Raw genomic sequence first — 24,486 nt, 5'->3', positions numbered from 1 at the left:
TACTTTTAACTGATGTATTTAGGCTATTTTTTACAATATTTTTATATACAGTCTTCCACATTACTCAATAAACACAGAAAATGGCATTGGTCATTGAAAATTCACAATGTTTGTAATATTGCTTTTATTACCTAATGATCCATTCATATGATGTGAATCCATTCCACCCAGTCCACTCATAGGTCCATCTGACCCTGGCCCCATTGGAAACTACAAAAGGATCAGACATTAAAAACTGGTATTACAGTACAGATTTTAGTATGCCATCTAATAAAAAGAAAATATTCCTCAGGAAAAAAATAGAAAAGTGCACAGTCCCAGCTTTGAATGTGAAAATCAAGTGAAAGCCATACGTAAAGACTGCAAAAGCATCACTGCTTTTGTTCACTTTTTATAACTGCTACCTTCATGATCATTTGAGAACTTTACCTCTGTAGGCTGGCATAAAATTCATCAATAATTCATTATTTACTTCAATGCCATGTGTATGATTTTCAGATCTGCACCTGGTAGTGCAGACCTACCTCTACTCCCATTGAACTTACGGGGAACTTTACTATTCTCTTCAACAAGTAATTGATTAATGAACAGCTTTCATACCCCACCCTATCTATACTGACAGTCAGACTACTCGATGCTATATTTGCAGTGTGAGAGTTTCTGTCCAATTATACTTATTAACCTTAATTCAGTTTTTCAAAAACTCAGAGGCATTAACACTACAGAATATTTCTTTACAATTCACTGAGTAATGAATTACAAATGTCTAAAAGTCTGATTTTTCAAGTTCTACTGGCCTTTCTTTTTCATTAAGTCCCATAAAATGGACTGTACTAAAGTGAAATATGATTGCAGTAAAGAAATACTACAAAACTGAAGGCATAGCGATCAGAGAAAAAAGAAGTTCTACCTAAGAATCCAGATATTCATCAGTTCTAAAACTTCTGAAGTTTGGGATAAAACAGAAGTTTGATTTTTTTCTCAGAAATACTAATCTTATCCCTTTATCAACATCCAGGCAACATAACACTGTGCCACTTTCAGTGTTTCTTTCTTGGAGGTAATATGGAAGTTTGAGCCCTTCAGAAACTAATACTTAGTGGCAGCTCTAAGGATTATGACATTTCACACAGAAGTCTATTTTACATTGCAGTCTAACAACTAAGTTATCACCAAGACCCACAATCAGAAGTTTCTAAGGTTTCATCCATGTAGAAAAAGTGCCCCAATCATTACTTAGTATGTATTGGCATGATTAATCAATCATTGAGAAACATTAAAAAGGACAGGGAAGCAACAAAAGTGTCATCCATAATAATGGGAAACTTATTACTAAAAATGTCTGATGTGAATGTAGCAGTTTGGATACAACAACCCTATATTATTCAAATAGTATGTAACTAGATTCATATTTACATTGGGTCTGTTGGGTCCAGGTGGTACTGCATTCATTAAAGTGTACATGTTGTCTCCAGAGTTGGTTGAATCTGTAATAAGAGATTATTTTAAGTGCTAATATGTATATTTCAATATATCTACTCACCCAAGACACTTCTTGTCATTTTGTTCATATTATTTCTGTGCCGGAATCACTGATAAACAGTAGCAATAAAAAGGAGAATTTTGTTCCTTTTCTATCTACTTCTACCATACAACAGAGCCATGAAAAGAAATAATTGCAGTGGTCCCTGAGTGACTATTTCTAGACTCTAGTTTTATGCATGACTGTTAAAAGGTTTACAAATCACCAAGTATCTAATTGTTTAATTCCATAAACCCTTCCTCCCGGACCTCTAAATAATTTCAGTCATCTTCAACATTCTCTGTAAAACAGGAGTCTCTTTCTTATCAATACTTTCTGTAATTTGTTTTCCATCTGTAATAAATGATAAATAGTAATAAATGATACAGACTTCAAGTTAGTATAGCAAATGGAATTTTTCATTCTTTCTCATCTGTGTCAGACCATTAGATTATGAACATATCTAGCTATTCAACAGGGCATTGCGCGAAATCCTTACTCTAAGAACAGCTTTAGCTGATCTGTCTTCACAGTGCAATGTGGTGTAATGCTTCAAAACTAATTTGTGTTCAAAACCAACAAAACCATTCTGGAGCAGCACAGTGACTCAGCTGTTAATTCGGACAAGGGTTTCACTAGGCCTGGCTGTTGACACAGATATAATGCTAGTTCTCCAATTAATGTGTGTGAACTTTCCTCTCTGGTGGAGCACTTCCAGCATGAAATGCAAGATGTAGCTAGCAAGACATACAGAAGTCTTCAGGTTGAAATGAAGAAACCAATGGCTGAGAATTACTATTACTACTCATTCTGATCTCAAACTCATCTGCTAATACATACAAAGTCTTAACACCTTTCATCAAAATATCAAAGAAAGGGAAATGAAAAAACTCAGCAGATGGTGGATAAACTAGCAAAAGTCTTTCCCAAGGAATCTGACAAGAGATAGGCCATGTGATGAAACATTTTACTGAGTGGTGAATGTTCTAAGTAAGGTTTAAACACATTTTGAAGGGGACAGTGTAACATAATAAACAAATGAACAAACAAACAAATAAATACTGGCAGGTCTGGAAAATCTGTAACCTCCACAGCATCTGTAAAAGGACCTCAAAAAGAACATTCAATCTCTTTGAACAAGAGTTATGAACTGCAGCACATGCAAAATTCAGTACTGAGCTGTAAATCCTTTTTTCCAAAACAAGGTGATGGATGTCTTCTAAGTCTGAAGTAGTGCAAGTAAGAAAGCCTAGATCTGATTGAAATGTGTTGGAACTGGGAATGTGGCCTGATCTTGTGTGAGAATATATTCATACACATGCAGTTAAAATCAAGATCTTTTCCTGTTTCCCAGTCTTTCTGATGCGGCATTTTAAGCTTCAATTAACCTTGGTAACTAAAGTATCACAATGATATCCAAATGTACTCATTGTTGAAAAGGAGAAATGCAAGCATGCAGCAAGCTATTTTAATGTTTGGTGAGGTACTCTTTTGAGACATACATCCCTGACTCTCTCCAGGCCTTAGGAAACTCAGAATGGATTTTCTCAAGTAAGTACCTTTGTAAAACTCTCAGACGGACAGTTCCTAAGCATCTGCATACTTTGGAAAACAGAGCGTTAAAAATTTTTTTAGTATCTTTAACTGAAAACAGGAAAATTTTCTCCACCGAAGCTTTATCTGACATGCACACAGACAGCCTAACATGTGCCGTAACTGCAGGGCTGTTTATTTTTAAAAGCGTAGGCTGTCTTCAAGTTTGTTTTATGATAAAATAAATTCTAACTTTTAAATGCCAGCTTGCACTATGTATCTTTTTTCCACAAGTGATATAATGAGGAAGCACTACTCAATATCTTGTGTTTTTAAAGCCTCAGAATTGCAATTAAAGAAAATATGATATTGGTGCAAGAAATCTTCATGGGAAATTAGGTAACTTCCCTGCCCTCTGACACTATAGAGGACAGCAAGAACAAGTTGGATTCAAAGACTGAGGATTCTGTTCCACCACTGAGGTGATCACGTCTGTCTTAGCTGGGTAAAGTGCATTACAAAGACACACGCTGCCCAAGAGGAGTCTGAGTAGCTACTAAATGTGTTATGTATTTAGTTTCATCTTAGACTTCTAATGTTGTCCATGGGGGGAGGATGGAATCTTCCACATGTTGCGATTTTTCCCTCCTTTGCAGAACAGTGATGTAGTATCTGTCTGACAAACTTGAAGCCTTGAAAAGATAACTAGCTGTCCTGAATCCTCTCATCCTCATCGGTCCTTCAAACCTTGGTAGTAGTATGGCCAGTCTTTCGTCACCAAGTGGTACAGACCACATTACTTGGGAAACAATGGGACACTGAAGATCTGGGAACAAATCACTGGTTTGTTTTCCTTTCTACTGCTGAAATCATGCAAGAAAGGTTGGTCTAGAAATGAACTGCTTTGAACTGTACAAATACAGTGACTTGTATGTCTGTAACATAGCAGGGATAGAAAGGGAGTTAGAAAGCAGGAAAAAAACATATATAGAGCATATAAAGCTAATAATTTCTCATTAAAATTGAATTTGATAACAATAATGTACTTCCTAAAATCCCTTATAATTTTATAGTTTCTGAGTACATTTCTGTACCTGCTGGGCTAGGCATGATGGGTGTTCCTGGTGGCCCTCCACCTCCTGGAGGACCCTAGAGACAGCAGAAAACATCAGTTAGCATCAAATGAAAAAATACCACAGAAAAAAGATACACCTTTTCCAATAAGCCAGCAGAACAGCTTCTAACAGACTACCACAACACAATTGCTCAGCAAGTTTTGGCATTAACTTAAATACAATGCATATTGACACAAGAATACCCTTTAGTCAGTAACTGTATCATGATGTGAGTCAGACAAAAGAAATACCTGAATCAGGGCCTGAAACTGTAATATTTAATTCCCACAACTGACTTTTGTTACCGCTGTTTTTTAATTGGCTTTTCCATTCTGTTGTGCTTTGTTTAAGAGTAGCCAGTGTCTGCTAATGGCAAAGTACAGGATGTCTCATGGGAAGTGAGGAAGGCAGCCACCTTAAGAAAGGCTCTCTCTGAGATAGTTGGTATCTCAATGCTCTTAATTCAGCCTGTATAATATCCTACATTTCTGAAAATAGCATCTGAATACACAGTTCCTTCTCAAATTAATGACAAATGGATATTTACGAGGCATAGAATTATAGCTTCTAGCCTGTGTTTGCAGATCCACTGATGTTTTTAAGCAACACGTAGAACTAGCAACTCAGTTTTATAAAAATGTCTAAGTCAGCAGAATGTCAACAAATATAAATTGGTCCTCTTCTGCATAATAAAAAACACTCTGGTTGATAACAACAGGTGATTATTTCCAGTGCCGTATGACTGTTATTATATGTTGTCTCTTTTATTGTATTTTAGAACAGCACACAGACTGCTCCAAACAGCAGCAGATTTTGTAAGTAACACCGACTATACAGGTTTGGCCGTTCCTATCTGCTGACAAGGACCGTTGCTGGGATTTCCTATAAATCACTGAGATATTTTGGAAAGAAGCAACGAAGTTTTGGATTTAAAACAATACGCTCTTTTTCTCAGCCATCAACTAAAATTAATCTTACAAAACACACAGCAATGATGTACTAGTGTTCAATGCTTTCATGCTATCAAAATCAGTAATGTAGCAGCTTTCTGACTGATACCATCCCTGCCTCTGCTCATTCAAGCAAAATACTTAATACATCGGAAGCGTGCTTCTCTATCTGCTAGTAAGTGATTAACTCACAGTTAATTGTAAATGAAACAGAAACCTTGAATACTAAGTGCACAAACTATGATTTTAGGTTTACATTATTTTTTTCAGCCTTGATATAAAGAGGTGTAGAAACCACTAACTGGTTATTTATTAGAAAAGTTACTCACGTTCCCTGTTAATATTTGCATCTAATGTAAGTTCGGTGTTTACCCTCAGTGTGTGTATATATGTGTCTTTTAAAAAAGCCTCCCAGAACTAATGATTTCCTCCCTCAGAATATATCTATTTTGAAATTATTTCTCAAAAAGCTACCTATACATTGAAATATGGCAATGTTTTTTTTTTTTCAGTCACTTATCCTGGCTGACCTTTGACTTAATACGCACACAACAGAGTCCTTCAGTACAATGTGTGTTTTACTTAAGTTTTACCTCTTTCAAATTAATTTCTATACCATTTCCTTTACTACTTTATCAGGACTTCAGATATTTAAAAAACTAGAATATGAAATCCATTTCCAAAACCTGCAACTGTAAGTTTGGGGCAAAAACAGCAAAAACAGCCTTCCCAACAGAGAGAACTGTCTGAAGTTGATAAAAAGAACTTGTTTGGACATCGGCAGATTTAGACTGTGTAAATCTGGCAAATGAGCCCTAGAGTTATGGATACTTATCAAAAACTTAATCTTTTCAGCAGCCAGTTGTTTAAATGAAGGACAAAATAAACTGTTTTTAACAAGCTCATCCTTGATCTCGTCTTTCAAGCATTATGTCTGAAGGATCATCTCTCTCATGAAGGAATAAAGAAAAACCTACACGTAGCAGAAACAGGTTAAAAAAACCCACTGGTATAATGTCCTGGTGGTGAAAGATTTAATATTTCCACGTTCTGAAACAGATTTATGTTTTTGTTGACTCATGCTAAAACACGGCAGTTATCTGACCTTCAGATGACAGAATATTAAAATCAAAAGAGAATCTGAACTGTCCAGAAAACTGGAATCCAACAGCTTGCCAACAAGAATGACAAATGGCAAATGGCTACGAAGAGGAGACAAAATTCGTCCCCCATTAGACAATTACTTCGATACTAAACGTGAGATAAATATATTAAACAATATGCCTTAGAAGAGTAAAAGGAAGTACAAATTACCCAAGTACAATAACAACAGCAATAAAATCTCTAAAAGAATAAACAAAGTTAATCTCTCGGGATACAAACAAATACAAGCAGCAGATATTCCAGCCAAGACCCTTGTTGATAAGTAAAATACACCGGTGAAGTTCCAGAGTGATGGTTAGCATTCTGTATTCCACATACAATGACAATGTTTTAACTATTTCATTCTGAAGTACAGACTAGGAAAAATAAAAAAAAAGCCACTGACTAATACATAATAAATGAAGACAAAGTCTGTGAAAGAAAGACATAATAGATTAGAGAAAAAAGATCTTCCAAGCCTCCAGGAGGTCATTATGAGTATAAAATTTTACATTAAAATGTTAGCTAGTATCACCCATTTATATATTTCTTTGGGGAGATAAAAGCTTGTACTCATTCTTCAAATGCTTTTTTTTCCCCCTCAAGAAGTAAAATTCATACACAATATTATGTTTCCAATATAGCCGGGGTTTTCTGCCTTATTATATTAGACTGTATTGGTTATTATAAACACATTAAAATAAAACACCATGCAGGCTCATTTTGACCAGCCTGATAATGTTTCTAATAATAAACATCATCATATGTACCATAGATGGCAGACGAAATACTGAGCGTGGATCAGATGTTCAGTACACAGCAAATACCTCAAGGTTCTTCTTAACATCTGGACTGTTATTCCTTTGCCTGAATAAAATGTAATACCTATTCCAATAAGTAAATACACAGAGTTGTACTTACTACATAATTCCCAGGAGATGCTGAAGAATAAGGTATCTGTAACATCAACAGAAACAAAACAGTAGGTTCTTCTGCAGTGACATGAAGTTCATGACAATGTTTATGAAGAGTTACAGGTTAATGCATTTCTATTTGTTTCCAACACATAGTGAAAAATGATGGAAACATACTTTTGACAACAACCATAAACACCTTTTCAACAACTTGTCATTTTATGCATGTTTAAGTCCAAACTTTCCAATACAGACATTTCATATCAAATACTTAAAAATACTTCCATTTAAGGTTACCGCATCCTTGTGGTCACCCTAATGAAAACAATACAAATAATTTATACATTTAAATGTATGCAAACTGGGATCTGGCGTCTGAAATGGACTGAATTTGTTCTTACATATACTTAAGCTTGATTAAAATCTGGACTGCAAAAGGGAAGAGACTCTTGTTTAGTTGACCCTGAGAGCTACTCATTTTGTTTCTCAGCATTATTCTTTCTTTTTTCTTTTTAAAGAACAGTGTCCTAATTTCATGTAAAATTCAACTATGGTATTCATTACAAAGGATATCTTCAGAAATCCAGTTGGCTACGAATAACCCAATTTTCTTCATAATGCAACACTCTTTTCAACGATTCACTCTTAAGGAACATGGAGCAATGCCATTATAGAAGGATGAGGTAAGAAGTAACTGAATTGACAAAAGGTACATTATTTGTAGAATAAGCATCTTACATGAGTGTAAATAACTTCTAATCCAACTCATTTTACATATATTATTACACATATTTATTACTGAACTTCTCTATTAATTTTGTAGAGTGAAAATATTTCAACCACCAGTTGAAAAATATTCTATTTTAGTTTGAGTCCATGCAAAAGAAAACTGAGGATGAGTTTCAGCTCTTTCTTTCTGCAATTGTCATCCAGTATAGTTAAAAATTCAAAACTGAGAACAGAAAGAATCAGTCCAGTCTGTTGAACAAGATTTTCCTTATCCCACTGCAAGTGCTGAAAAGGGATATATTTTATATTAATGATACACAACTGTTGAATGAAAATGAAAACTCTGCCTTTGTGTTTTCTGAGGAAATAGCAGACACTGTTGTTCACGTGGGATACCTTACTGACCTCCTCTTCCTTCAAGCTGCTATAAAACTACCTCATTTTGTAGTTTTTGCAACAAAATTCAATAGAGTGTACTCCTTGTTATAAAAAGTCTATCAAAAATGGTTGATTTCTGCTATTTCACATCCCCTAGTTAACAGCAAATGTGCTTTTGTTATGCGAAATATGTGAGCACACATTAAGCTCTATCTGCCCAAGCTGTAATTTCTACAGAGCCCGCAAGCCAGATTGTTTTGCCCAAACTCTTTCCACTTGCACTAAAGGAATTGAGGACATATTTTAAACATCCCCTGTGGTACCATTCATCTTCAGGTGGGTCTGTAACTGATATGGAGATGCAGAGCTACTGCACGATCATGAAAAGAGCTAGATATTTACAGGTCACTGAGTTCTCTGTTAAGATATACTCATCACTATACATAACCTGCAATAGAACTGGCAGAAAAAAACACAATATATGCACAGTGTTTTAAATGGTGAAAGAAGTAGATTCTGTCTTCCTGGAGTACTGATGAGAAATAATTCCCTGAATGTAAAATGATATTTAATATATTTAAATATTTACTTACGGAATTGGCATTGGTTGGATTTGGCCAAGGTCTACCACCCCCTGGGCCCCTGCAATAGAAAATGAAAGATGAGACATAGAACAATTCTCTTTCCTGGACCCATTTTGAGGAAGCTAATACTTCAAAGTAACTTATTACCAGAATAAGTTATGAGATGACTTTTTTCAAATGACATTGAAATGTGATTATCAACCATAACTGCGCCAAGTTGCATGGTTACAGCAAAGCTCGCGTTGTTGTGCAGCCTTCTTCACTTTATCAGTTTATGAGCTGATAAAAGATGGCTTATGACTACTGCCCTGTCATTTACAATTACGACAGCTTGTGTCCTGACTCATCCTGTGCACATGTGCTTTTCAGGACACTGCTGGTAACATGTCTTCTGCCTAGCACTTTTTAAAATGTTTTTATAATGTTTGTATAAAGTATCACATATACCACAATAATTTTGCAACAGTGCAGACCAAAGAAGAAAGATACTAATATATAAGTGTGATCTCATTCGTCAGAACTGTACTTTTGACAATGTAATGAAGTACCTCCCTGAAGAACCGTGGTTACAACTATGAATTGAGCACTGCTCAAGAATACTGCACGTATAACACAGTTTCATTAGCAGTAGTGCTCTCTTTAAAAAACGTTTCAGTAACAAATACATTTCACAAAAATAAGCCACAGAAAATTTTCTTCTCTAATATGTTTCTGAGAAGCATACGTAGTACTTATCTGTATTATAGTATAAAATATGTCATTTGTTAAAAAATGAAAGCATGCCATTTTAAACATACAATTTAAACACACCTAAATAAGCACCTACAAATATGTTGCTACTTTACTAAGGACAAATTACTTCCACAGAAGTATCAGAAACATAAAATTTGTCATAAACCAGGCAAAATGGAAATTTCAGACTTCTCAGACATTCTTGTGACACTTGGCTCAAGCAGAGGATTTATGATTAAGTAGCAGCTTCCTCGCAGGAGGGACAAGACTGCAACAGGCCAAAGAAGTCTTTGATAAAGCTCATTCAGACTAAACATCAGGCTGATGCTAACAACAGAGTGGAATGGAAAAAGGAAAAGGGAAAACTTTCAAGACAGAGCACCTTTCTTCTCACAGCTCTTGCTGTTCTTTTGACTTTCTTATTCTTAGCTGAGATCAGATAAATGCTTTGGTGTATAGACATCACTTTGCAGGCACTAAATGATAGTTGTGAGTATTCTTGAGGAAACTAAACCATACGGGAGGCTAAATCTCTATGCTTGTAGTCATAACATACAAAAAAAATAATAATAATAAAAAATAAAAAAATCACAATTATCCCTGGAAACATTAAGAATTACTAGTTATTTATAAATAAGACAAAATCACTATTTGAAGGCCCTGACAATTTGAAGGCAGAGCTGACGGCAAATCCTTCGTATTTTAAATGGCATTTTGGCCTCATTAGCTTTAGAAAAGGGACATTAGGCACCACAGCTTATGAGACTTGGGAGTTATTCAAATACAGAGAGAAAAGTAAATTTCATAAATGAGTTTGGGAAGTATTCTATTTTAAAGTTTTACAGAACTAAAAACTAGTAAATAGATATGTTGCCTGAGGGATTTAATATAAAATTTATTTTTTATTACATTGTTGGCAAGGCTATCAGAAAGAAATTACCTGAAACAACCAACTGAAATAAGTCAAGTGAAAATTAAAAGAATCATTCCATTTTGTGCTGTTGACATTTTCGGGTAGTTGGAAAGCAGAAATGTGTGTGAGGGTCTTCTTGCTGAAACAGACACCCCACCAAAGAGGAAGATATTTGCAGGGGTATTTTTCTGTGCCTTGGTGGTCCCTCCATGAAAGCACGTGTTTTGCTTAACTCAAGAACACCCTGTGAAAAACACCAAATGGAAGGTGGCCGTGATGATACTGCTTGGTTACTGTGAAGTACAGTGAGATGAAACAACTGTCTCAGGTACATGGTTGGGTTGGCCACAGCAACAGGGAAGTTCGTGTGGACTTTATGAAGAGACAGGCCCTCTCCATGTCACAGTACCTCTGGTGAGTGCACAAGTTTTAAGCTAAGCCCACATTAACACCTGTGCTATCCTGCAGGCTGCACTGCTGCTGCTTCCAGAGAGGAAACTCACCTTCCATCTACAAAGCTTTTGGAATTTGCAGATTTACTGGTAGTCACGGACAGCTCTGAGTATAGATTTAGAAAATGCTGCAGCAGATTCTGCTTGAAAGCCATATGGTTTATACGGAGCATAATGCTGTTAGCTTATAAACACATAAAAAGGCTACCTGGATATTTCCCCTCTCCCCCCCTCTCTTTTAAAAATGTTTACTTTGAAAGTATTAATAGTTAGGTAATTATGAATGTTCCACTCCCAAAATAAGAGTAATTTACAAAGTATCTGCTGCTATCACTAATTACAGCTGCAATCTGTTCTTAAGGTTAATCCTGTAACCTTGATCATAGCACTTGGAAAAATAAAGTCTTGTATTTCAGTTTCCCAACAGGAAAATATGTTCCATCAGGATTTAAACCTCTAGACACAAGTTTGGGAACTGCAGTTAAAAAATAAAATCAATTGGTTTTCTTCTTTTCAGGCATGCTTGAGATATTCTCAGCACTTGAACAGCACTACAGGTCACACAGGCCACTAAAAAGTGCCAGAAAAATGTAACAATTATCCCTGAAATTTACCATTTTGGTCCTAAAGAGTGCTGGTTTTCCACAAAGAAAGAAAAATATTACCAAAAATGGATCCACTGATTCTCAGCCTAAAACCTTAAAGTGAAAATAAAATTATTTTGAAAAAGACATAGGAATATGTATCAGCTGTTTCAAGTAATCTAATATGCGTTAGTTATGATGAAGCAAGGAATTATTTAGCAATGCTACATTTAAGGAGTATATGCTCATGGACTGAAATACTGTCTATGAGCTCTCAGGCTGCTTGCTGCTGCTTTTGACAATAAAGAACACTTTCTTATCCAGAAATGTAAAATTATATTTGGCAGATATTCTGCTCTTAGCCAGAGCAGCTTCCTTTGAAGCTCTCCCAGGAGAAATAGCTGGATTTTAAAATGGCATCTGCTTTTGTAGAATGCATGCTTTTATATTTTAACATTGCCAGAAATCAAAAAACATTGAATACAACAGTGCAGAATTTTAATGTACGATATGGCTATGTGAAGACACATGTAAGTTAACATAAGGCAATAGATTTATATATAGCTATCCCCTTCCCTAGAAATGCGAGTAGATGAGATGATTTACACCATTCTTCCTTAGTGCTGTGCCTTAGAGACGTGTAAGGAGTAAAACAGAATGAGCTCAACACATGTGCTGCTGCCTGCAGGTCACCTGTAGGTTCTCTGGTTCTGAACTAGACTGGACATGACAAGTCTTTACCGTGGCTGCAGGGTAATGGCAAACCTGACAGCAGCAACTTTACAGAAAGAAATGAACATGGTGTCTTGGAAATACCACTAAGGGAAGCCCAGGCCACAGCTGTGTGTCTGATCTTTATATCAGTGTATGTCAATTCAGTTGATGACCAAAAGGTGTATTTGGTTTGATGGTAAAAAAACAAACAAACATTTACGTAGTAAAACATGCATCAATGAAACTTCAGAGGTCTGTGATTCAGCACGTGATACAGTTCAATATATACTAGAGCATAACACTACTGTACGAGCACTCTGGATTCTCATGCCTTCAGCATTCAGCAAACGGACAGCAGGTTGCCTTATCCAAAACCAAAGAACTCTGTCCCACTTCCAGCTGAGATGGAGAAAAGAAGCTTGTAAGAACTGAAGAGGAATGTCATAAATGCATGACAAGACAGCAAGACAGTTATGGTTATGTACTTCATAACTTGTTCTACATTGCTCTTCTAAGAATACCAAGCAGAGTTCTCCAATTTGTAGTATCCAATTCAGTGGGACACACAAATACAAAAGTAAATGTATTTCTTGCATCTGTGCTTTAAAAGAACACGACCTATGTATGTTTACTGACTTGATGCAATAAGCTTGCCTATGAAATGCTGAGATATGTAAATGTCAGTATTTCAACCCAAAGCCGTCTTCTCCTAGAAATGGACGGACAAGGAGATCTTTCTGTCATCCAGAATCCTGTTCATTTTTTCTAGGTAGACTTTCATTTATGTGGATAAGGGTTATTAAAATGCCTTTTCTGTCCTCAATTTCACTTCTAGAACATTTAATTTTAGGAAGTTGCATTTTCTTTTCTTAAAAGTATCTCTCTCTGCAGCTTTTCCTCACACTGAATTTCATTGATTGCCTATCCTTGGGAAGGTTCCTATAAGTGCCTGGACTCTAATATATCATGTATGTGACAAAGTAATACCCAACTTCAGAATTTATTTGATTTGCCTCAAGATTTCTGGAGATGTGAAGAAATTAAGGGTGAGATGGATTAAATACTTGGTCTTAATGATACTATCTACTTCAATAACTCTTTTTCAGGTGCGGAACTTTTTACTTTTAACAAAAATTGCCACCTTTCTTTCATTTAAGTCTTCCCCCAGAGAAGTAGAAATAGGAATCTAAGATCTAACAAACATATGTATGACCTGACTGTCTTCTTAGTGTCCACCTGCTGGACATTTATTTTTGAAAGACAAAGACGTAAAAATTGTAACAAAATAAACTGCTTTCTGATTTGGCTTCTTAAGTCATTTTTGTGTCTTGATACACTGACTGCCATGCTGCCTTCTGTAACTACCATATGGACAGCAAAGCTTTGGTTATGTGAAAAGGTAGTATCTTAAGTAGCAGCAGGGCCAAGATACATGAATGATCATGAAGTTTCCTTTCTGTATTGTGCTAGTAGTAATTACAGTAGCCCCTTAAAAGTTTTGTATCTCCTAGGAAATAAAGCTAAATAAAACAAAGAGCATCTTACTTGTTTCAGGTTTACTGATCATTCAAACAACTCCATACAAGATTCATGTGAAGTGCAGAAGATCCCGCACTTTGAGTCACTTGTTCTGTTAAAAACCACAGTTTAAATCTAGTCCACTTAGGACACAGCAACTGCACATATTAAATTGTTCTACATGCTTGAGAAGGGGAGCAGTCTACAAGTATAAAACGAGTAATCCACTCCAATGACAAACTCCATGCCTACAATAATTCAGTATAGCTCAACAGAATTCAGCTGACATCAATTTTTACCAAATAGGAATCCAGCCTTAGAAGAACACAGAAATACTGGAAAACTTGCACTCATATCTGTAAATCTGTTCCATCTGTTAACAATGAAAATAAATGTAGTCATGGAAATAAAAACAGAAACATAAAACCATCCACACTTATTTCAGAAAGTTGTTTTGTTGTGCTTTAAAAAAAAATAAATAAATGTGAAGGATTTTCTGTTTGTTTGTTTGTTTTTAAATAAAATTATGCATTATTTTGCAGAAAAGAATCATACTTGTACCAATCTTCACCAAAATAAAAGTAAAAACATCAAAGATTATAATGCACACAAGGACATATTGATGGCTCTACTGACAAAATATTCTCAATATTTTCACTCATCATTTGTACAGACCTGAAGGGACAGCAAATGAGCCTGAAAAAGACACATGCAGAACAAGGAAGCTGCTGTGGGTTTACTTTTTGTAATTGCAGTTATTAGACATCAAAGCATGGTTCTTATCAAAGCATGTTCTCCCTTAACTTATGTAACCCTTATGTCACTTCTACAATGAAATAATGATTTTTCTAAACATTATAAGGTTTATCATTGTGCTTACATGTTCATTCCAGGCATCCCCGGGCCACCTAAAGCATTCAGTGGGGGTCTCATTGCACCTCCATAGTTCTGCAATGATAACCAAGGGTCAGACTACCACAAAACAAAAAAACAAAACCAAAGAGGAGGGGGAAAGAAAGGACAGCAGGTTAATGATATCCCTATGTAACTGCTGACTGGATAGGCCAATGTAATTCATTCTTTCAGGTGTTTCCATTGTTGACTTAAAAAAATAATATTGTTAACCCCAAGGAGAAAGAATTACACGCACTATTTGAATAGAAATATACTAAGAATAATTAAAATTGTTACAAAAGGAATTATTTACATATAGAGAAGTCAATTCAATGGCCAGAGGAACAACTTTTATAAATATTCAGCTTTCAAACCAAGGAAGCACATTCAAAATTAAAAACCTGTAGTTAGATCCTAAGATTTCTATGTTAGAGAATTTAAATCAAATTTCTTTAATGATATTTTGATAGGTTACCAATAAATTCTGATAAGAAATTGCATCGTATAATATCACTTCAATAACATACAGTATAACCATTGCATTTCTCTTCAAATCAGTCAATTTGAAATGTGAGTGAGAGTAAAATCATTTAATATGATAATGAATGTCACAACAATGCCAAAAAATGAACTGTCTAATGCCTATGAAATAAGAGCTATGCTGCAATAACATAACGAAAGCTTAACAACTGCACTGTTTCATATGAAAAACTGAATTGTACCTATTTTAATTCAGATGAATACAAGCAGAACAGCCTATCATCACAGTTCACATTTGTAACAGACTCTGTGATCTGTGTTTATTTTTCTTATATTTTTTAACCTTTTTTTAAATTTTTTTTTTTTTCAAAGGAATGGAAAATATATTCTCCAAAATGAGCAGTACTGACTTAAACATACTGGTTCTGCACTTCAGGAGGTAGAGAGACAAGCAAATAATTTATTTTAGAAAATCTAAGTTGTTGTCTATTTTTAATAATAAGATGAATATGCTTTAAGTGGTCTACAATATACTAAGTACAAAAATCTACATAACATAAGCTTATGGGTACTCTCCATGTCAGCCTAATTCACAAAGCATGTAAACATGATGTCACGAATACATGAGAAAAATCCAACAGTGATATTCAAAGTATTGGTCCAGTGCTGTTCACATGTTGAGTGATCTAGATACCTAGAATTGATAGAGAATTGAGAGAGGAGGTCCCATGCCCTAAACAGAAACCCTAAATGCACAATTTTCTTTACTGTTAGACACTCCTGAAGGTGTATGATACAGAGAGTTGCAAGAATATTTCCAAAGGTTGAAAACAGAGGTCATTTTCCAGATCTGTTCTATGATCCAACAGTGCCATCTGAAGATAGCATTAGCCATAGCTGCTGAACAGCAGTCACTATTCATTTCTTAAATTTGTGTGCAGCTGACAGATCAATTGGTGTGCATGCTCAGGCAAAAAGCAGCCAGATTAACTCAAACCTCTTGTTTAACTTAAGTTTCCACAGACAATTTTGCCTGAACCACTCCTCCATCAGAACTGTAGGGCAGGAACTGACGAATAGTCAAAGCAGATGGGTACAGTAACATCATCAGATGGTTCTAGCGGATGTGGAAGAGAATACAGACTAACTATAACAAAACAATGGTTCCATATCTATTTTATTTCATTTTTCTATCTTGACTGGGACGGCTGAGCCATTTGTCCTGTTTGGGCTATCTCTCTCTCTCTTTTAGTCTAGGAACCATTTGCGTAGGACAGGGTTAAAGACCATTATGGAATCCTGAGGACTGGAATACTTCTAATCAAATGTACTTCCAACTCTAATTACTGCTAATTCTAATCAAATGTACTCTTTCGTCCTAAAATAAGAGTGCTTTCATTAAGTCTACTAATACACATGTTCCTTCAGCTGCAGCTATGCTCTCTGTCCTAATTTGTTCCTTACAGGTTTTGACTTAAAGTCACCACCACCACTGTTTATCTGGTATTGGGTTGTTCAAAAAAGGGCTCCCTAACATCAGGTAGTCAAAATGAGACTTTTAAATATTTAAGATAATCTAATTATTTTTTACTTGAATGCATGAGAGATACATAGTAAGCTCACCAGCAACTCTGAGGGACTAGGAATAAGCAGTCTATCACAGCGTGCACTGTGTACATTGTCCAGCTGGCAGAACTAAGGCTTGAAAAGAACTTAACCTAATTCTTTGCAGCTTTCCACAGATTCAAGCATTCGTAACACTGCTTTTAGCTTCATGGTATTTAGATTGGAATGGTGTAGAATCATAAAACACAAAATGCTGAGATAAGCATTAATATATCAGCACATGAAGTGTTTCCCAGGTTTAACTGGCTATGCAGCAAGGTAGAACAGAGCCTTGCACTCTGGGCATACCAAGGCCAAATTTACAGCACTGTAGCAAGAGGACCATTAAAAACGGGTTTGAAAGACAAATTCAGTTTGGTTTTAGAACTGCATTCTGAGATGATACTAAAAGCAATACGCAAAGATGATCCATTTACAGAAGAAAATTATTTGCAAGTTTCAAGTTGTGTAGACAAACTACATTTTCCCCATTTTAAGGGGATGTTTAGCCAAAGAAAACAGACAGCAAAAATGGAAAAAAAAAAAAAAAAAGCCAGCCCAAAAACACACCCTTATAAAAACTGGCAAGAAATTTGCCTGCTGTGTGACTAATGGTGCTGCATAAAAGTATCAGCTCGATCTCATCTGGCAGCGCTGCAAAGCTCCTCTTTCTACCTCCAAAATACAAGTGGTAAATAAACTTCAATGCTACAGTAGAAACAACAAATTTATATAATAACAGTTTGTTGGACACACAGCAGATGTGTAGAACCACACAACTGGTTTCTTCCAATAGGACCCAAAAGTGTAAAAGCAGTTATGAACATATTTGAGGGCAAAGATATTTAATCATTTAAAATTCAGTTTCTATTCCAAGGAACAAATAAGCCACTAGAGAGATTATCTAAATTGAGAAGTAAAAATGCAAACTATGAGAACAAAATGCTGGCAACAGGGTATAAAACACAACTACCTAAACTGTCCCTCACCAAGAATGTTACAAAACACAAAGGAAACTTTAGGATTCATGTTTCAAGTATACATCATAATTGACCTATCTGCCTATCTTAGTTTATTATTAAAACCTAATGCCAACAAATATTGGTTTTGCACTTTTGAGAAAAGCATCAAAACGTAATTATGAGCAGATCAGCACCTTGGAGAAGATGAACTCTTGCAATCCAAGATTGCTTTCCTCCTTGGAATCAAAGCTGGAGAGATGTTTATGATTGATACAAGGCAGAAAAAAAGAAGCATGAACTCCTAATTTTACATTAAAATGTCTTCAAAACTAACAAAAAAATCTGTCTCAATAGTGGTTAAAGAAAATCTTATCACTTTTCTTTTTGGTACAGTTTGTCTGAATAGTAATGTGGTACTAAGTAGTACTATGAGATGAACTCTACCCTCCTTGATGACATAATATATTAGGTTGAGAGAATGAAGAAACACTTCCTTGATACTCAGACTCCTTTAGAAATCCTGTCTTTTAATTAAAGCATACAGTGGATGTAGGAAAAATGTAACTTTCCCGAAATAAGTGAGTTAAGGATTTCCTTCTGATTTCAAATCTTTAAATAGTGACTTTTGAATTTTAGATTTTACAAGGTTGTATATCAGAATTAATTCTTAGAATAGATAAAATTTATTTTTAAATGGTATTACAAGAACAACTCCTTGCACATTCTGTCTTCAAACAATGCAACACCAGAATCAAAGAAATTAAGTATAAATACAATAAAAATGGATATTTATTTGTGGAATGTACCTGTGGTCCTAAAGGAACCATTCCTCTTGGAGGAGTCATTCTCTGCATAGGTCCACCCATGTTTGGATGCCCTGGAAATAAAATTATGTAGTTTTTAAAGCTATGTGAAATACAGACACCTTCCAAATCAACTTTACTTAATCATTTTATTGGTAGATGTTCCTGCCTATAGCAGGGTGGTTGGAACTAGGTGATCTTAAAGGTCCTTTCCAACCCAATACATTCTGATTCCTTCTAAATTAACAACAACAACAACAACTAATAAACTACAGTAAGCTTTGAAACACTGAGCAAAGGATGCCAGTTTGAGAAGATATAAAGTTATAAGTTCCAAATATTTATTTCATTCACCTTGCTGCCGTGTTGGGTCCATCCCACTAGGCAATAATGGCTGACTTCCTGGGACACCTCCGAGTGCCTGCAGGCATAGAAATTATATCACAAGAACATAATACACTGAAATGTATAGTAACCATTTCCTCCAGTTCCTCTTTGCTTTAGCTCACTTATTCTTTAACCTCAAATCACTACCTATTTCTTGATAACATGGCAATTTATCATAAGTTTATGTTGTTACAGTTTTCCCTGTAGTAGTAGTTTTAGTAGTCATTTAAACATCTTCTCTTAACAGGTCCCAGTGTGTGCACCATGATATCTCCTAAGAGCGAGCTGTAACTATGCCAGTTGGTTTCAACACTCAAAGGGTAAGACAAAGCAGGGCTATAATGTGGGAGATGGGTATTCTACCTGCCGCCTCCTTGAGGAGCAATAGCTTATAACTTGTCTACAGCAGATAACAACAGCCACAACACTTGCTCCTATAGCTTGCCTTCGTGTCTGAAAAACATGGTGTTATTTCACCTCTGGTCCAAATCAAGTGTGTTTTTATTTTTATGTACATCTTATAGTAACTGATTCAAGAATTAGGCTAATTTCTACAATCTCTTAACTACAGCTTAGTCAGATAGGATATTTTCTTTTTAATGAAAGGATCTTTGCAGCTGATCTACAGTCTCATTTAAAATTCCAAAACACCAATACTTTTTCATGGAAATGTGTCTGGAATGAGGAATTCTTGTTCTAAGAAAATAATCTACTCAGGTAGCATATATAACTGCTTACTGAGGGGACGGATAAGCCTCTGCTAAACTGAAAATACCGTGGTGGTTTTGAGTACACACAAAAGGGAATTCATCTGTAAATATTTTATAGTTTATTTCCAAAAAAGGAAGGAAGTTCAAAAGCAAAATGCACATTATTACCTTAGTTTAGCACCAGGTTAAAAGGTATTCTACGGCATATTACAGAATAAACACATAATCTGTTAAATTCTGTACATCACTTAAAATTGAGTTCTGCATTTACTTCCATGGCTTGATTGTCCTAAGCACAGATGTACTGGTCATTTCTGCTCAAGATATCAGACAAATAAGGACGAGCTGCTGCAACACTCAACTGAAACTTGGCTCATGTGGTGATTACAATTTCTTGCCAATGCACCAGAGGACTCTTCAACAACACGGAGTGTGCCAGCACAGCATGGGCATTGCCAAGAGCAAATACATTTGCAGGACTGGATCTTGTAGGATATGATGGAGCCCAGGAAACATCCTGGGGGTACTCTGTGGCATGCAGTATTTACTAATGCTCCTCACCAGGTAGCCCAGATCGAGTTCATGTGCCCCAACAGTGGATTTGAAGTGATGGGAATACATGTTCCATGTCATACATGCCTGTACAAAATACAACCTCAAATGGACTGTGTTGAGGGATGGAGGTATAGGTATGGTGGAGGTTTACGATCAGAATAAATTCTAATAAACTTCACATAATCTATCTCCTTGTAACCCAAATGTTGCCTCAAGGTAGTTCATTATTTTCAGTGGTACCCCTTAAGGTTCCTTAAAAAAAGAGCAGTGCTAAGAGCAGTGATTCATGAATGCAGCATGATGTAAATTAATTGCAAGAGCTGCAATTCATGAACATTATCTTGCAATTCTACACTGAAACTGCACTGTGCAGACAAAAATGCTTCTGAAATAAAGCTGTGGTTTGGCAGCAGTTTCACAGCATTCACCACACCACTGTGCCACATTTGCACCGTTCAGAAACATAGAAATAAATGAATAATGGATATCCAACACTGCTGCACTCCTGGCTAGGAGACTACTGAAAGGTGGAAAAATCTGGAAGACATTTTGTACTGCATTAGCATATACTGTTGCTAACATTTAACAAAGTACTCTGGATGCATTTCATTGCACTTACACTGTACTTTGATGTCCACATCAGCAAAGTCAAGTCACACATTTCCCTTGTGAAAAAGCAGCTATGTTACAGATCACCAGGTGATCTTGCAAGCTAATGCCTCCAGTTCACTAAAATTTGATGTTCAATTGTGCCAATGGCCAAGACAAGTTTCTTGACATTGTAACGCAAAAATACAGAGAAGTTGAGCTCTGGTGATAACAAAATCAGTCCTGGAAGCCTAGGTTGCACAAAATGATATTCTAGATTGCCTATCAACCTTTCTAAATCTTGCAGATGACACAGTTTTTCTTAGAGCTCTGTCTCCTTCTTGCTTAACATTTCAATTGCTGACATTCACTTTCTCCTCTTCTAACTGCACTAAGAAAATAGAAATACTATCTCCTTCCAGAACCATCTTTTCACAGATCGGCCAATAAAGGCGTCTGCTGATGAACAACAGCTCATTACTTGTTCCGCTTACACTAGCACTCACATCCTCCAGTGGAGATGAGAAAAAAGTAGCAATCTGATGCTTTTATAAAGTCTTCAGAGTGCCAGTAAAAGGCATAGAACTCTTGATGAAAACTGCTTCTCACCAATCATCTCCTGTTTACTGTGAAGTAAATACATTTCATTGTTGCTGTAATACTTTTCATATCAAACAAAGAGGAAGGAGTGATGTATTGTATGTAGACTGAAGTAAAGGAACTCTAAGACCTACCTGCATATAATGTGTTTAGGAAAGCTCAGAGAACTAACGGTGATGGAGACACACGGCCTTTAACCTGGGCAGGCAGCACAGCCTGACTGAGGTTAGCAGATCTCTCTCTACAAGGCCACTGTGTTCTCCCTCTGCAGACAGACTGAGGACACGATAAATTTTTAGGTATACACAGTAATTAAGCAGAGGAAGGTGAGCCAGCAGTGGCATGATGTGTCTATTAATAGTCAGACTAAATAGATTGGAGAGGGACTGAGGCAGTTTTGTGTGCCAGAACTGCACCACGACCTGGATCACAGCTGTGCAGCGGTGATGAGTTCTTACCTGGTTGGGTATTCTTAAAGGTGGCCTTGGACCTCCAGGGTACCGAGGAGACATGAAAGGCTACAAAAAAAAAAAAGAAATACTGCTAAATACTTCAACTTTGATTGTAAATACCACATTGAGTCACTGAATGTGTGGCTTCTGCCATGCTCAGACTTCAGACATTCAGCTTAAATACTTCCACAAAGCATGCAGTAGATTATTCCACAACATTTAGCAGGGCTAAATAAATTTAGAGATTCTCACTGAATGTGTCTACCAACATACATTATTTAAAGTTTTTTTACAGCTATTGTGAATGTAGAATATAAACAATTTAATGCTTTAACTGTGAAGAATAAGCCAGTTAGCTCGTGTTATCACACATCTAATCTCTTCATTGCAGGAATGTGAGAGATAACCCTGGAACACAAAAGCAAAATGTTCTTGGAAGAGTCAAGAGCTAAGTACCAGCATAATTATTCACAAGTAATTTCCCCTCACTTTTTTCATAATAATGCAGCAAAATATCATACAAGACTTGACCTGTGAGGACACAGATGTGTTTATGCCACAGACTTCTACAACTTTACTGGTTTATATGCACCATACTAAACCAGTGTTTCAGCTCCTCTCATTCTCCCCCCACACAACTCCATACTCATTACAACTTTTCCTCTGTCAAAACCTCAAATACACTAATCCTGTGCTCTAAGCTTCTAGTGGCTTTTGGCTTCTTGCACACTACTTCACAGCCCAGAAATAAAGTCAGTCCCATAAACTAAGACCATAAATAAATGATAAACAAATGGCAGTACAAGCAAATACACTTAACATCTCCACTTATTCCATCTCAAAGTGTGACAGAATCTAGAAATCCAAAAGGCAGGGAGATTAGCAGAAAAAAGGCACAAACATCTGACTAAACAGATGATGAAGAGGATCATTTTGGCAAGCAGAAGTAACTACAACTCTAGAAGAAAACGAAGAGCTAAAAGTGTGTGCTTTGACTGTGAAGACAGGGACAAAAATGTCTGACTCCTTCAAGAGCTGGAGAAAATGTATTTACATAAGGTATCTTCTCAAATCTTCCAATAATACACTAGTTTATTCTCTCCTGTGACTAAATTGATAGGCACTTGGAAAGCATAAACACTGTGCCACTTTCTTTCACGAAACAAGAGCTTGTTTCTGTCCATGATCTTGCACAGGAGTCATCAGAGAGAAAAGAGAGAAGAAAGACAGAAGTTGCATGGCACAACCCAGTTCTTCTGACAAACAAGTTACTGAGCAAACTCAGTCCTAGGGTTCTCTTGGATGAGAAATGAATACACCTGAACAGAAATTATCTAGTCAGCTGTTGCTAAGGACCACATGCAGGTCACCCAAACCCTGTGTTCAACATCATTTCATGACTGAATGGCATGTTTGAGCTGTTGTCAGCTGTGTTGTGTTATAAAAATAACATATATAAAATGCCAGTGACCATCAGTATCAGTGATGCATGCAATAAAAGTAGCAAGCCTAACAGCATAGTTGTAGCTGTTACTAATAATTAGAAACGGTATTTTTCCTGTGACCTGTAGGAAAAAAGTCAAATGAATCTTTCACATTGAATCAGAAGAAAACTGTAATTACTTTCCACACAAATGTGCTAGAAATAGACACTAGAAAGTGATGTTAAATACAGACAGTTTACCAGCTGGAGAAGAAAGGTTAAGTTTTCACTAATAAAAGAGGCATTTGAAATGTGCTAAAGAAAAGGAAGGTTTCTTTGTGCCCTGTGTCTGTTGGTGAGATTCCACAATGGGAAAGAGAAAAAACAGCTCTGCTTGTAGTGAAAGGTCTAAACACAAGGATCCTTGAAAAACAGTAAATGTGTGATGAAATTATAATTTCAACAATTTCCTTACAGGTGAACCAACTGCATTCTATGGCATGAAGCAATTTGAGTGGCTGTGTCACATTTGGCTCACTATGTATTTTCAGAGAATAGATCACATTTATTGTTTATTAATATTTGAAAAATGGAAATCAGGAACACCTCGAGATCAATATTAGTGCATAAATACGTGTTTATTAGTCACAGAACAACAACTCTCTTCCAGATTTCTTTTAAGGCAGGAGGGACACCTGCTTGCCCCTTGTCTTACTAACAGGTTTACTTTCCTGTTCACTGTACACAAATATCTAAATATTTACTTTTTGTATAGAACCTCATTTTTATAACATGCTAAAACAGATATTAAGTCAAAACTTTACTTTGCACAATGTGACTCACACTGTCACTAATACATGACAATTAGAATCCTTATACTTTGGTTTGCTGCAGCCCTGAGGAAGCTGTTTCAGATACTGGAGTCAGTCTCATAGGTCTCAATTCTATTTAATCAAAATCACACAAATTATGCACAGGATTTTTCTCTGAAATAGTATAACAGATCACTTTTTTTTTTTTTAAAGGTGATTTTACATTGGCATAAAAGTATATTTTCACTTGAGAGCCAGTGCATTTGTTCATAAATGATTTGTTAGTCCATTGCATGAATATCCACAGGATCCTCTTTGATACAGTTGTCTTATAGGAAGTTTTATTTGCAGTAAATATTAATGTCCGTACACATTTCTCTTAAGTATGTTTGTGGAAATGTTTAAACCTTCTCCCATTCTTTAAGCATCTGAAT

At 36.0% G+C, this 24,486-nt stretch overlaps 1 protein-coding gene across 7 annotated transcripts in view; it reads right to left on the bottom strand.

The window, feature by feature from the left end:
* The window catches only part of SSBP2 (single stranded DNA binding protein 2), a 157,069-nt gene that overhangs the window by 16,338 nt on the left and 116,245 nt on the right, over positions 1-24,486 (bottom strand). For 2 of the 7 annotated variants that reach the window (XM_015849770.3, XM_015849772.3), the window contains 9 exons: positions 21,824-21,883; positions 18,880-18,946; positions 18,529-18,599; positions 14,662-14,753; positions 8,878-8,926; positions 7,185-7,220; positions 4,150-4,204; positions 1,417-1,487; positions 132-210 (listed from right to left, as the gene is read on the bottom strand). In XM_015849770.3, the coding sequence (XP_015705256.1) occupies positions 132-210; positions 1,417-1,487; positions 4,150-4,204; positions 7,185-7,220; positions 8,878-8,926; positions 14,662-14,753; positions 18,529-18,599; positions 18,880-18,946; positions 21,824-21,883 (580 nt within the window). The remainder of the gene's footprint in view (positions 1-131; positions 211-1,416; positions 1,488-4,149; positions 4,205-7,184; positions 7,221-8,877; positions 8,927-14,661; positions 14,754-18,528; positions 18,600-18,879; positions 18,947-21,823; positions 21,884-24,486) is intronic. The other 5 variants (XM_015849771.3, XM_015849773.3, XM_085529663.1 and 2 more) reach the window with 3 other exon arrangements.

Source organism: Coturnix japonica, chromosome Z (assembly GCF_054131305.1).
Source record: "Coturnix japonica strain WE chromosome Z, WE-NBRP24, whole genome shotgun sequence".
NCBI lineage: Eukaryota > Metazoa > Chordata > Aves > Galliformes > Phasianidae > Coturnix > Coturnix japonica.
This window is presented reverse-complemented; position numbering and strand designations above follow the sequence as displayed.